The sequence below is a fragment of the Quercus robur genome, chromosome 7 (assembly GCF_932294415.1).
Source record: "Quercus robur chromosome 7, dhQueRobu3.1, whole genome shotgun sequence".
Taxonomy (NCBI): domain Eukaryota; kingdom Viridiplantae; phylum Streptophyta; class Magnoliopsida; order Fagales; family Fagaceae; genus Quercus; species Quercus robur.
This window is the reverse complement of record NC_065540.1, coordinates 45,601,557-45,615,858: the sequence shown is the minus strand read 5'-3', so window position 1 is coordinate 45,615,858 and position 14,302 is coordinate 45,601,557. Positions and strand designations below refer to the sequence as shown.

The 14,302-nt window shown below is 33.1% G+C and overlaps 1 protein-coding gene across 50 annotated transcripts in view; it reads left to right on the top strand.

Annotated features, from left to right (window-relative positions):
- The window catches only part of LOC126693653 (putative disease resistance protein RGA4), a 130,504-nt gene that overhangs the window by 52,030 nt on the left and 64,172 nt on the right, over window positions 1-14,302 (top strand). For 4 of the 50 annotated variants that reach the window (XM_050389753.1, XM_050389755.1, XM_050389754.1 and 1 more), the window contains exons 3-5: window positions 628-3,272; window positions 4,051-4,110; window positions 12,745-13,149. In XM_050389753.1, coding sequence (XP_050245710.1) covers window positions 687-3,269 — 2,583 coding nt within the window. In that variant the 5' untranslated portion in view covers window positions 628-686 and the 3' untranslated portion in view covers window positions 3,270-3,272; window positions 4,051-4,110; window positions 12,745-13,149. Of the gene's footprint in view, window positions 1-627; window positions 3,273-4,050; window positions 4,111-4,245; window positions 4,811-4,906; window positions 4,977-5,108; window positions 5,329-6,011; window positions 6,159-7,072; window positions 8,407-12,744; window positions 13,743-14,302 lie in introns of those variants that run through there. The other 46 variants (XM_050389719.1, XM_050389744.1, XM_050389726.1 and 43 more) reach the window with 46 other exon arrangements.

Below are 14,302 nucleotides of genomic sequence, written 5' to 3'. Positions count from 1 at the left end.
CATAAAGAAAGATTAGGGGAGCTAATTTATCCCCCCTACACAAAGTAAGAATAAAGCTAATAAGAGTAACAGATAAAATAGGTGTTTTTTTGGTCATACGTGAATTTGTCCATGCTTTAATAAGTTTCTAATATGTCAAATGATAGTCACGGATATTATCTATGAAACAACTGAGCTACTTAATTATATAGATTATGGTATTTGAAAGTAGTTAACAATGCATATTGGCTTAAAGAGTTACATGGTCTTGTTAGAGTGAAATTAAATTATATTTTAATAGGTTATATGATGTATCTAACAATATCTCAATGGAGTCAATAAGAAGACATGCTTAGCAATTTTTCAATTGAAAATTACATTTTAACGTATTTTTCAATTAAATAAGTTTTTGATAATTAATGAGTATCAAGAAAAATAAAATCCCATACCAATGACTCTTGAAGCCAACATATCTGCAGTGATTTTGTAAATGCAACACACTTCGTTTTGTGGCTTCATATCATATGTAACAAATCTATGCAAAATAAAAATGAAATTAAGTGGGACAGGGTTGAGGGGACTATGCGTGTACTCATTTAATAAAGTAACAACAACAGCCATATAACTGTCCCTTCCACTACTTTGCAGCATCCTCATTTGATAAAATAAGAACAACAATAACTCTCCCCTCCTCCACCTCAGTAAACATGACACAGTTGGTCTCTTCTGTTGCGGAAAAAGTCATTGAAAAGCTAGGATCCATTGCCTACCAAGAGATTTGCTTGGCATGGGGCATTGAAAGCGATCTGAAAAATCTTGAGCTCACCATGTCTGCCATCCAAGCTAAGTTGTTGGATGCCGAGGAGAGGCAAGCAAAAGAAAGTGGGCTTAGAGTTTGGCTGGGGCAACTCAAAGACGTCTTTTATGATGCAGTGGATGTGCTGGATGAATTCGAGTGTGAAGCTCTACGGAAGCAAGTGGTGAAAACATATGGGAGCACTGGTAAAAAGGTACGCCGTTTCTTTTCGTGTTCTAATCCACTTGCCTTCCGTTTTAAAATGGGTCATAGAATGAAGGAGATCAGAGAAAGGTTAGAAGAGATAAAAAAGGTTAGTGATCAATTTAATCTTCAGGAGAGGCAACTTGACGATAAGCATATTGTCGTTAGGGAAACTCACTCCTTTGTCCCTGATTCTGATGTTATCGGAAGGGATAAAGACAAGCAAGAGATAATAGATCTTCTGATGCAACCGGGTGATGATGGTAATGTTTCTGTGATTCCAATAGTTGGATTGGGAGGTATGGGCAAGACCACACTTGCCCAGTCAGTGTATAATGATGAAATGGTTAAAAGCAATTTTCATCAGAGAGTATGGGTATGCGTGTCAGAAGATTTTGATGTTAAAAGATTGGTAAAAGAAATCCTTAAGTCTGCAGGTGGTGAAATTAGCGAGAACATGAGCATGGATCAAGTGCAAGCTAGTTTACGAAATGTTTTGAATGGAAAATCTTTTTTAATTGTTTTGGATGATGTATGGAATGAGGATCCCAGTGAATGGAATGACTTGAAAATGTTGTTAATAGAAGGTGCCAAAGGAAGTAAAATTATTGTCACTACACGTAGTCACAAAGTTGCGTCAGTGATGACTCCTGGATCCATCCATGAATTGAAAGGTCTTCCTGAGCAAGATTGTCTGTGCTTGTTCTTAAGATGGGCATTTGAAAAAGGAAAGGACAAACAATATCCAAAACTAGTAGAGATTGGTAAAGATATTGTGGAAAAGTGTAGAGGTGTTCCTTTGGCTGTGAAGACTTTAGGGAGTTTACTTTATTCTAAAATTGAGGAGCGGGATTGGATCTCTATAAGGGATAATGAGATATGGAAATTGGAGCAAAAGGAAAAAGACATTTTGCCGGCATTAAGATTGAGTTACAATAAATTGCCATCGTACTTAAAAGAATGTTTTGCTTATTGCTCATTGTATCCAAAGGATTTTGTATATAATAATCGGGATTTAATTCGGTGCTGGATGGCAAATGGGCTCCTCAAAAAGTCCAACGAAAGGACTGAGTTGGAAGATATTGGAGAACAATATATAAAAGAGATGTTATCAAGATCTTTCTTTCAAGAAGTTAATCATCGATACAGACCTGAGTGGTCATTTAAAATGCATGATTTGTTACATGATCTTTCGTTATATGTTGCACAAAATGATTATTGCTTAATTGAAGACACTAATAACACCAGCAAATTTGAAAAGGCTAGACACGTTTCAATTTTGGACCATAAGTTGGGTGTTGATGCAACAATAACTTTTTTACACAAGTTGAGTAACAACGTGCAGACTATTAATTTCTCATTTGATGATGAATGGGGCCGATTTATTAATTTCTCATTTCATGATTCTATTAATATTAATGAATCTTTGGTGAAAACATGCATCTCAAGGTTTAAGCACCTACGATTGCTAAATTTAAGAGATTCAACGTTGGAAACGTTGTCAAGCTCAATTAGTACTTTGAAGCATTTGAGATATCTCAACTTACGTGGAAATAGGAAAATAAAGAAATTGCCTGACTCCATTTGCGATCTACAAAATTTGGAAACTTTGATATTACAGGAGTGTGAAGATCTTGAAGAGTTGCCAAGGGATATAAGAAAGATGGTTAGCCTCAGATATTTTGAGATAACCACAAAACAAACGCGTTTACCCGCCAACGGAATCGAGTGCATGTCTTCTCTTCGACATTTGTTCTTTTACAGATGTCATAGACTAGAGTGTTTTAATGAAGGAATCCAACGCCTCACCGCCCTTCGCTCCTTGAGCTTACGATATTGTGAAAGCCTGATATCTTTGCCGCAAGGTATGAAACACCTAACCGCGTTGGAATATCTGTCTATTTCATATTGTGAAAATCTTAATTTAATGGAAAGGGATCATGACTACCCGACAAGTCTTCAAACACTCTATATTGGGGGATTGCCACGATTAGTGAGTTTGCCCCAAGGGCTTAAAGGATCTGCCGACACTCTACAATATTTATGTATTTTTGATTGTAAGAACTTGGGGGTATTGCCAGAGTGGCTTCCCGATCTCAGTTCTCTTCGAAAGCTTGTGGTTTTGAGTTGCCAAAAATTATCGTCTCTGCCAGAAGGGATGGATCGCCTCACTGCCCTCAGAGAATTGACGATTTATAATTGTCCTGAATTGAGGAGAGATTATGAGCAGAGGTCGGTCGGCAAAGATTGGGGCAAGATGGTCAAATTCACTTCTACGTATGATTGGTAGTAGGTAAGGGCTAAAATCTTCTTCCTCTTCTACGTATGCTCTGTTTTTCTATCTTACTAACCTAAAAGTCTGATTGTTTGTGGAATTAAATCACAATAAACAACAACTAACCCAGAAATCGTTTCTACTTTTCTTTTTCTTTTTTAAAAATAAAAGGGTAATACATATTATTAGCAATAATATGATTTTTTTTCCTACTTTTCTTTGGTTCATAATTTAAGTTATGAAATGTAAAAGATAATTTGTCATTTTTTTGTTATAAAGATTTGAGTCTATGGAGAATAAAAGAGTAGACAAATTATGAACTCTATTCTTGTCTCTCTTTTTTTTGGTTGTATTTATTGAATTAATTCACAATAAAAAAACAACTAACCAAGACGGATTTTTTGTTTTTTTTTTTTGTTTTTGTTAACAAAAGGGCAATAATCATTTAAGATAGAAATAAATTGAAAAAAAAAAAGTATGTTATGGAATGAAAAAGATAATTGTTTTTTGGTTTTAAAGATTGAGTCTATGGAGAATAAAAGAGTAGACAAATTATGAACTCTATTCTTGTCTTTGATGGGAGAAAATTTTAAAATCTTATAATCTTTTTATTTTCTCTCTCTAAAAGTGAACTGAATATGGTGTTAATGAGCTTATTTGGCCTGTATTTTCTGACTAGGAGTAGATGCAATGCAAAAATATAAAGTCATATTATCAAGGATGTATGAAATCTATATTTTTGTGAAATTGGCATTATTTTAAATATATTTGATTCTTCTTGTTTCTAAATTGACAGATGTTCTTGGAAGATTGTTCTTTCAGAAAAGGATGTTTCTTGTGCTTAAAATTGCCACTGGTAAGATATTTTTTTAATTTTTAATTTTCAGTGTTCAATCTAGTGAATGATTGCATTGGATTTACATTTCTTAGTACTAGTGGATTTTCTTCAATTTATACTCATCTAATGATTCCATGCTTCAAAACATTGCAGCTTATCAATTCAGCCATAACATGCAGCACAGAAAGTCCCAGCCTTCTCTTGTATTGTAAATAATTTTAATAATATTGTGGTGTGCATTTAGTGTTTGTAATGATTAATGGAGTGATGTGTGTTTATGTTTATGATTTCAATTGTAATTCATGTATTATCTAATTTGCACAATGTTTTAGTAACTTGAGTCGTGTGTGTTATTAATTGTTTGTCTCTGCTTCTTGGTTATTGGAATTACTCCAATGAAATTATTTGTTGTGCTTTATCATTTAATTAAAAAAAAAAAAATTGAAGTTTGAAATTATTTTCATGTGATGTAAAATAACTAATAGCATTAGAGTATTTGGTAAGCCAACAATGTGAAAATTTTAATTTTATGAAAGTGGAATACTACCTAGAAGTTTGCTTTATCCATCAATTGTTGGTTCCGAATGTCAACCTGTTTTGAACTTTTGGTATTTTAAACACCCAAAGTTGTCATATCTACTGAGTGGCCTTAATGCCCAAAGAGGACTGAAGATTGAAGATTGTTCTAAATCAAGATGACAATGCCAAGGAGATATTGGTGAGTATTGTGTATAAGTTGCTTGTAAATTTGGCCTCCATTGTTTACTGAGATTCACACAATTTTGACTATAATTGATGCCTCTTGTTTCTAAAGTTTTGTCAGGTTTTCGTGGAAGATTCTTCTAAGGAAAAGGGATTCCTTTAGCTTAAAATTTCTTTTCCAGGTGAGATTTCAGAGTTTGAATGTAAAAAAATCCATGATGATGTGAAAGCAACAAAGAAAGACATTGAATTAGCCATTAAAGTAGCTTGGTGTCTAACCTGTGTGCACTTGATTGATTTGGTCTTTCTCGTAGGTCATTTGTGGCTCTCTCAAAACTTGCTGTTGATTTTGGTAGAGAATCTATGTTGTCATTGCAATGTTTTTTTAGCTCACAACATGCACTTGTGATATCTACTAGCTCACCTGTGATATCTACTAGCTCATGAAAACTTGCTATAGCTCTGAGGTTTGGAGGATTACCAAAGGTGAATATTTGACGAAGCAAAAATTTCCTGCTTGCCACATGTTTGGTGGTGAGCATATGCATAGCTTCTTCAAAAATTTCCAAACCCTTAACTATTAAATCCATAGTTATTTTAATCCTAAAAAAAACAAACTTCAATTTTTGTACTCGGTGAACACTAGAGAAGATATATGTAGTTTTGTGTGTGAAGGCTATATTTTTTTAATCTCATTTTACACTTAAAAACCTTGATTCTTCCTAGATATTAATTAGGCTAAATCCACTAAATGAGCACTATTGACTTCTAGATTTAGGTACCTTTTACTTTCATTTTCAAGGCTTTGGATACTTCCTATAGGTTTTTAATTTTTGGTACTTTCTGTAGATTATTAATATAATGTTCAAGTTTCCGGCCTTTAATATATGGTCCTTCGGCTAGGTTATCACTATCATGCTCAAGGTTTAGAAATTCCTTAGGAGCTGTGTAGTGTGGGATGCGGGGAAAAAATTAACATTATTTATGTCATTCTTATTGCTTGCATGATGTACCATGTTATTTGCTTTGCTTTACTTGCGTGGATAATGTTGATGATGTATAGCTTGCGTTTTCATTGTTGACACTTCATACGCTTATGAGTACTCAGCTGATAAGTGTTTCTTGATGAAAATTTGGAATTACAGCCTATTAGTATATATAAAGAGTTTTATATTTTACTAATGATTCTTTGTTTATTGGTTTGATCTCAATTTTAGGTTAGTTTGGAGTCATTACAACTTTGGTAAAAGGTTTCCTCTGCACTTTACAGGGTAGAATCTATGAACTTTATGGGCGAGAGGCATTTGGAAAAAAAACACTTAGCCCTTCACGTCATCAAGGAAGTTCAAATCAAAAGTTTTCAGGTACAACCTAATTTTGTCCTCTTTAAACTTTTTGATTAGAATGTTTAAGGTATAATTAGAATTAATTTGGTTTACTTAGGTAAATAGGGAACTTCTTTCTAACCCATTATTGTGCAATCTTATAAGTCAATTTACATAGGTCCCAAAACCCCTGATTGTTCTAATATATAGTTTTCACAATAAGCAAAGCTAATTATAGATCCTTCTGCAAAACTTTCATGCCTATTTTAGCTATTATCATTTTTTTAAAGGCTGTTGAACCTTAAGCACATCTCTCTCTCATGTCTCTCTTCCCATATGAGAGTTCCATGACCAATGGATTTGTCACATTTAGTTCTTCACAATTTATAACTTTTATATGTATTCTTCATTTATGGTGGCACTTTTAAAAGAAAAAAGAAAAAGATGATGGTCCTGTTTTTTATCTGAAGAAAGTTTAAGAACTGATATAATAATGTTGTAAGTCGTTACATCTTATATACTATGATATGTAAAGACTCGACCAACAGTTCCCCATGAAAAGAAGGAAGTATTAGAAGATATTGAAAACATTTACCTGAAGAATTAGTAGTTAAATTTACATTTTATTATGCTTAAATTGGTAGTTTGAGCAATGGCATTTCATAGAGATATCCCATTGGTTTTGGAAGCTGTCAGTTGATTAGCCTATTAAAAATTATCTTATCAGCTATGTTCAGCGTACCTTTTGTTAAGGCTAATATTTTGGCAAGACCACTCTTTTTGTGAACTTTTTATTGCAAATTTCTAACTTTTCTAGTTCATAAGATATATTTACAATGGAATTGTTGTTAATCCATTGTTTGATATCCCAATATCTTAATCTTAATTTATAATCTCATAGATGAAGCCCATTTTTTAATTAATCCTGACACACTAGATATGACTATCTCTAGATCTTTTGCTCAAGAATGCAGGACCAAGCCATATCTCATCGTTTGATGCTGCTTTGTCAATTGTGATGGATAGGAGCTCCTACTATCTTTTAGTTCTTGCAGTGAGGTTTTTCCAAATACTCACTTTTTCTTCATAAATGTTATCTATTCGTTTAACAACTATTAAGCTACAATTATTAATACTTTGTACTTAGCAACATGTAATAGTGAATATTAAAACTGCTTGCATCACCATAACAGTGATAGCAATTTAGAATTAGGCATCTTATGAATATAAATGGCAGCATGGATATTTTCTGGTGTTTTCTGTCAGTAATGGAGAATCTTGCTACCAGTTCACTCCATAGATGGTAATGATAGTTAAATCCTACAAGATCCATTCGTTCTTTTTTCTCTGTCAAATAGTCAGAACTTCATCTGGGTTTGAATCCTACTGAGAGGTCCACTAGAATTTGAAAAAATGAGTACTAATGAACCTTGTGTGTATACTATACGCACAAATTTATAAGACCACACTTAATGATTGGCATGTTCGGATTTTCCATTTTCTTTTGCTTTTTAAAAAAAAAAAAAAAAATTCATTTTTTCCCTTTTTTGGTTGTACACTAGATTTGATATGGCAATTGTTGCCTTGGAGTGCTTACGGTTTTGAGTCCAGAATATCCTGCACTTTAAATGTTTGTGGAGTGTGTTGTTCAAATTTCTTTAACACATTGACTAGAATTGCAACTATAGAGTTGTCAGTATCATCATCATTTTCTGTCATTTAAAGAAAATTTACCCGACAACTATAGGTGGCCAAATCTCCGTATGTTAACCTATATTGATTGGGTTTGCAGTTTGTTTCATCATTGGAGCCTATATTATTACAACTTACTCAATGTAAACAAGAAAAGAGTGTTAGAGTTATTTGCACTCTGTTATTATCTTTCTCAATATTCTTATGCTTTAATACCATCCTGTATGTTTGGATTTTTTAGGTAGCTGCCCTTCTCCTCCAATGTGAACTTGCATCATTTGATAGGTGGCACCTTCCAAGATTTACAATCATGTATAATAACACAAGAACTTACAAGAATTCATTCCTCATTCTACCAATCTCATTCATAAATTTTCTTCACCAGGTTGAAGACAATATATCTAGTCATTTTTAACCTCCTTGTTTATGTGTTATAAGCTGTACCTTATCAGTTGTAGCATGGAAGAAATCCATTTACCTGCCCATATTACCTTTTATTTCCAGGTCCAATCAAGTCCAAAATCATGGCAACGTTTTGGACATATGGATGAGGTCACCTGTGGTGGGAATGCAATGTAATTCTATGCAGTTTTATGACTGAGTATGACAAGAACATGACTGCTCCAGATTGAGGATAAGGTCAACCTTCTATCACTTTTGATAATAAGGGGCATTAATAAGCTTGCAAGGTTCTTAGAGAAATATTATTTTTAAAAAAGTCATGCTACTAGTCACTTTAGGAGTAACCATTTTGAATAAATATTCACCTCACTTCTACCTCACCTTTTCATGGAGATGGTTTCCCTGTGCAGTTGTGTTCTATTAATTGTACTCTTATTGTGTGTGTAAGAACATTAGAGAAAACTTCACAGCTGAGTATCTACCAACTTGAAATAATGAACCAAATTTTTGGTTGCTACCCTCTTCCTATAGATTTTTTTTGCGAAAGTCACAGTTTCAAATCATAAAGGGCCACATTTCTATTGAATTAGTGGTAACCTTGAAATATATTGTCTCATTTATGTCTATATAGACTTTATATTTTATCATATAATGAGAAGGGCATCCACTTTTCTTGGTGAATTTGTGCATATGGGGTTTCAAGTGCATGGTGTCACTTTGTGATTGATGGTGTCAATGTCTGAATTTTCTTCAGTCTTCTTAACAGCATGAAGACAGATCATAAACTGAGTGGAAAGATTAAGACAAAAGGTAGTTAAGAAAAAAAGAAGATTCATGTAGCAATTGAAGCATAAATATAAATGAGACATTCCACAGTGAGCAGCCCAAGCAAACTGACAGTGCCAAGATAGCCAAGTATTTGGGTAAGATGATTGGGCTCTTAATAAATCTTCCTAGATGCATTTTCTTGAAAATTATGTCAAAATACTGAGAAGGCTATTGCTTTTGTTGACAATTATTTGATCTTTGCATAAAATTTGGTTGTGGAAGCTCTTGAATACATTATAGATGGATAAATAAATTTTATCATGGACAAGAAAATGGACTGAAATCTTTTGTGTACAATATTATTTATGGATTTTCATATTTTCAGTAATTTTGTTCCATTTTATTCAGGTAAATGATTTATTTATCAACTAAACATATAACGAGGCATTCCACGGTCAGAAGCTCATGTAAACTGGCAGTGCCAAGAGCACCAAGTATTCTGGTAAGGTGATTGTGCACTAGATAAATGATTTGTTTTCACTATCATCTTAATTTACATGTTTCCTCTTTGGTCAATGAGGTAATATTGTATTGTTTTAATTTTTTCCCTTCGAATAATTTCTTACTTTTCAGGTAACTAGTTTTGGGGTATGCATGCAAATGAGTTGAAAAGTAATCTGGCATCTTTTAGTAAAAAGGTTGAATGGGGGATGCAATTTGGCAGAGGCTTTTGCTCTTAAGTCTGAAGAATTGGCTTGTGAACATGGAGTCATCATGAAGGATGAAAGCAACTACTTCATAGATGGGGAAGTTTCTAGTCACAAACTTGAAGCTGGACAGTTTATGTTCGAAAATGATGGAATCCTTGATAAGATAGCATGATCTTAAGAAGACAGACATTTGGAAGAAAAAGAGTATCAATGTCATATTCTTGAATAGATGAATTATACTCATATATGGTTGGTGTCAAATTACCTGGCCACTTTTGAGCACATGAAGTGACTTGAAGGATCTTTGCACTTGAGATTACAAGAATCTAGCTCTACAAATACTAGTGTTGCTCCTGATGTGAATTAAGCATTTCCAGATCTTAACAATTTAAGTTGTTTCAAGTGAAAATGCCTTTTGATGATCTAAGAAGAATTGGGTCTCTCTGGTCTGTATTGGGACTAAACTGTTTGGAAAGTTAAATCTCTTATCATTCTTGTCTGGTTTATCTTGTAAAATAATTTTTAAGAATTATAATTCTTTGTTGTAATATTATAGTAATCTTAATGATCAAAGAAAGCATCATTTATGAGTCTTCAGCATCAATTATATCTATCACTATGTTCAGGTTTGCTTTTTTTACTGTCCTAAATCTGCAAAATAGTTTTTTAACAAATGCTTGTTAGATTGGCTATTAGTGTTTTATGTAGTATGTGGAGCCAAGCCTCCAACAACGTTTGGCTATGGCTTTACTTTGGGGAAGGGCTTAGGTTTTCAATTTCCTCATGCCTTAGTATCATAAGAGATATATTTATTATTGTGTTTTTCTCTACTTGTATGGAGTTACCCAAATGAGACTTTTTGTGTGTTTTATTATTTTATATGTTTATTCAAAATTTTTTATTCATATTTGTGGAAACTTGATCCTTTTAGCCATATGGTATGAATTACCTAATGACTTTGAAAATTCTGGTAAATCCAAATCTGTGAAAAGCTTAATGGTGATAGAAGTGGAAGACTCCCAAGCAAGATGTTTGCTTTACCCTTCAATTGCTACTTCCCAATATTAATTCATTTTTTAAGTTTTGAGTTTCATCCATCCAACGTTGTCATCTCTATTGGAGGGGATTGCATAGTTTCACAGTCCTAAGAGGATTGAAGATTGAAATTGTCATAGCTTGTATTAAAAATTCTTGGAAGATACTAGTAAGGACATGCAAGTATAACCTCTTACCATAGTGATTAATATTCACATAGGCATAGAGGATGTTTAGGTATGCGCAAATTCTTTCCCCTCCTAGTTCTGCTCATTTTTTAGGAGGATAACTTCTTAATAAGTCACAAGTTAATCATAATCAACTAAGATATCTAAAAGTTATGAAAAAGTATGTCCTTATTTAAACTGAAAATTTCAAAGGGTGGCCTATCTCCTTCAAGTTTTGGGTTTATGAAACTTTTATTAGGGATCTTTTAATCAAGTCTTTGGCTTGCAGTGTTGAGGGCTACTAGATCTAGTATAACCAAATACTTTATTAACGAGAACTATTCTCATTATTAATGCTATCTAGTAATAAAAATAAATTTTCATTCTTCTGTTTGCCTCTAAGTAATAATAACAAGAAACATGATCATATTCCAAATAAATTTTAGACTAATTGTTTAATATATAATTGCAATTTACACAATTGAGCATCATATGCCAACTAAGTCTTAAAATTCAAAATAAATCAAACTAACAAATTAAAAATATAATTTTCAAATTATCAATAGTGCTGGTTAAAATCGTTTACTTTTTTGATAATTTCACCAAGTCAAATTCGTCCCAACCTAACCTTAGAATAAAAATAAAGATAAAATTGGACCTAACCCAACCTATTAATTTATGAATCCAAGACATCAGGTCTGATTTGTTAGATTAGTGGTTTGAAATATACTTTTGCTGTTGTGTTGATTATAACAAATAGATCAAACCATCTTCCCAAAAAAAATCAAACCAATAATGGCCCATTCATCTTGGGCTTGGGCCGATGAAAACTACCAAGGTCCAATGAAGAGCATGAAGAATAGCCATGAACATCACAACAATGACATCAACGACAGAACTCTACAGAAGTACATAACACAGAAAGTGGAATTATCAGAAATGGGTTTCTCACTACGAAAATGGGTTTCTTTGCACCTTCACTTACGAACCATCTTCGTCTCAATGCCTTCAAAAGACCTCGCCTTTCCACTCTGCTCTCTCTCTCTCTCTCTCTCTCTCCTATTTTATTTCACAGTTTGTTGTGGTAAACTTTCTGGGACATTGTGATTTTCTTGGTTTCTGTAGCTGCAGAAGTTTTGGGGTTTGTTTGATTTCAATTCCTTTGTGTTATACCCAATTTAGGAATATCTGGAAATTGCAAATTGTGAAAAACTTAATTTTAAGGAAGGCGATGACTACCCAACCAGGCTTCGAACACTCTCGTATTTTTCAATTGCCACAATTAGTGGCTTTGCCCCGAGGGCTTAAAGAATCTGCCAACACTTGGCGGTATTGCCGGAGTGGCTTCCCAATCTAGGTTCTCTTTGCAAACTTAAGATTTGGGATTGCCCAAAATTATCGTCTTTGCTAGAAGGTTTTCATTTTCTCTCTCTAAAAGGGAACTGAACATGGTGTTAAAGAATTTACTTGGCCTGTATTTTCTTTCTTAGAGTGGATTCGATGGTAAAATATGAAATTAAAAAGTTAAAACAAATTAGTCCTCACATAGCTTGCAATTTGAAGTCATATTATCAAGGAAGTATGAAATCTATACTTTTGTGAAATTGGCATTATTTTGAATATATTTGATGCTTCTTGTTTCTAAATAGACAGATGTTCTTGGGAGGTTGTTATCTCAAAAAGGGATGTTCCTTGTGCTTAAAATTGCAACCGGTGAGATATATATATATTTTTTAACTTTTAATTTTCAATGTTCAATGTAATGATTCCATTGGGTATACATTTCATAATACTAGTGGATTTTCTTCAATTTATACTCATCTAATGATTCGATGGTTTAAAATGTTGCAGCTTATCAATTCAGCAATAACATGCAGCATGGAAAGTCTCAGCCTTCTCTTGTATTGTAAATAATTTTAATAATATTATGGTGTGAATTAAGTGTTGTAATGGTTAATGGAGTGATGTGTGTTTATATTTATGATGTTATTCATATTTCATGTATTATCTAATTTGCACAATGTTTCAGTAACTTGAGTCATGTGTTATTGATTGTTTGTCTTTGCTTCTTGGTTATTGGAATAACTCAAATGAAACTCTTTGTTGTGATATAATCTTTTAATTATTATTATTATTATTATTTTTTTGAATATTGATCTTTTGTCGTATGGTGTAAAATACCTAATGGTATTAGAATATTTGGTAGGCCAACAATATGAAAAGTTGAATTTGATGGAAGTGGAAGACTACCAAGAGGTTTGCTTTGGCCATTAATTGCTGGTTCCGAATGTCAGTTAATTATGAAATTTTGGTATTTTATACTTTCAGAATTGTTATATCTACTGAGGGGGATGCATTGCCTTAATGCCCTAAGAGGGCTGAAGACCAAAGATTGTTCTAAATTAAGATGAAAATTCTGAGGAGATATTGGTGAGTATTGTATATAGTTCGCCACCTATATCATATTACCATGTAAATTTTTCCCCATTGTTTGTTGAGATTCACACAATTTTGAACATAATTGACACCTCTTGTTTTGAAGTTTTGTTAGGCTTTCGTGGAAGATTGCTCTAAGGAAAAGGGATTCCTTTAGCTAAACATCTTTTCCTGGTGAGATGTCAGAGTTTTAATGTGACGAAATCCATGATGATGTCAAAGCAACAAAGAGAGACATTGAATTAGCCATTAAATTAGCTTAGTGTCTCCTTGTGTGCCCTTTTTTGAATCAGTCTTTCTTATAGGTCACACGCGTTTTCATTGCAATGGTTTATAGCTCACGACATGCACCTATGATATCTACTGGCTCATGAAAACTTGCTATAGCTCTAAGATTTGAAGGATTACCAAAGGTGAATATTTGACAAAGCAAAATTTTACTGCTTGCCACATGTTTGGCAGTGAGCATATGCATAGCTACTTCAAAATTTTTCAAACCCTTAATTATTAACTCCATAGTTATTGTAATAAAAAATAACAAACTTCAACTATTTGTACTCAGTGACGCCAGAGAAGATGTATATAGTTTTGGGTGTGAAGACTATATGTTCTTAAATCTCATTTTACACTTAAAAACCTTGATTCCTCCTGGATATTAATTAGGCTAAGTCTGCTAAGTGAACCCTTTTGACTTTTAGATTTAGTTACTTTTTACTATCATTTTCAAGGTTTTGGATACTTCCTATAGGTTTTTAATTTTTGTTACTTTCTGTAGATTATTAATATCATGTTCGTGATTCATGTCTTTAATATATGGTACTCCTGCTAGGTTATTACTATCATGCTCAAGTTTTAGAAATTCCTTAGTATCTATTTAATGGGGACATGGAGAAAAAAATTAACATTAGTTTTGTCTCTTTCCTTGCATGCATGCTCTACTATGTTATTTGCTTTGCTTTTACTTGCATGGATA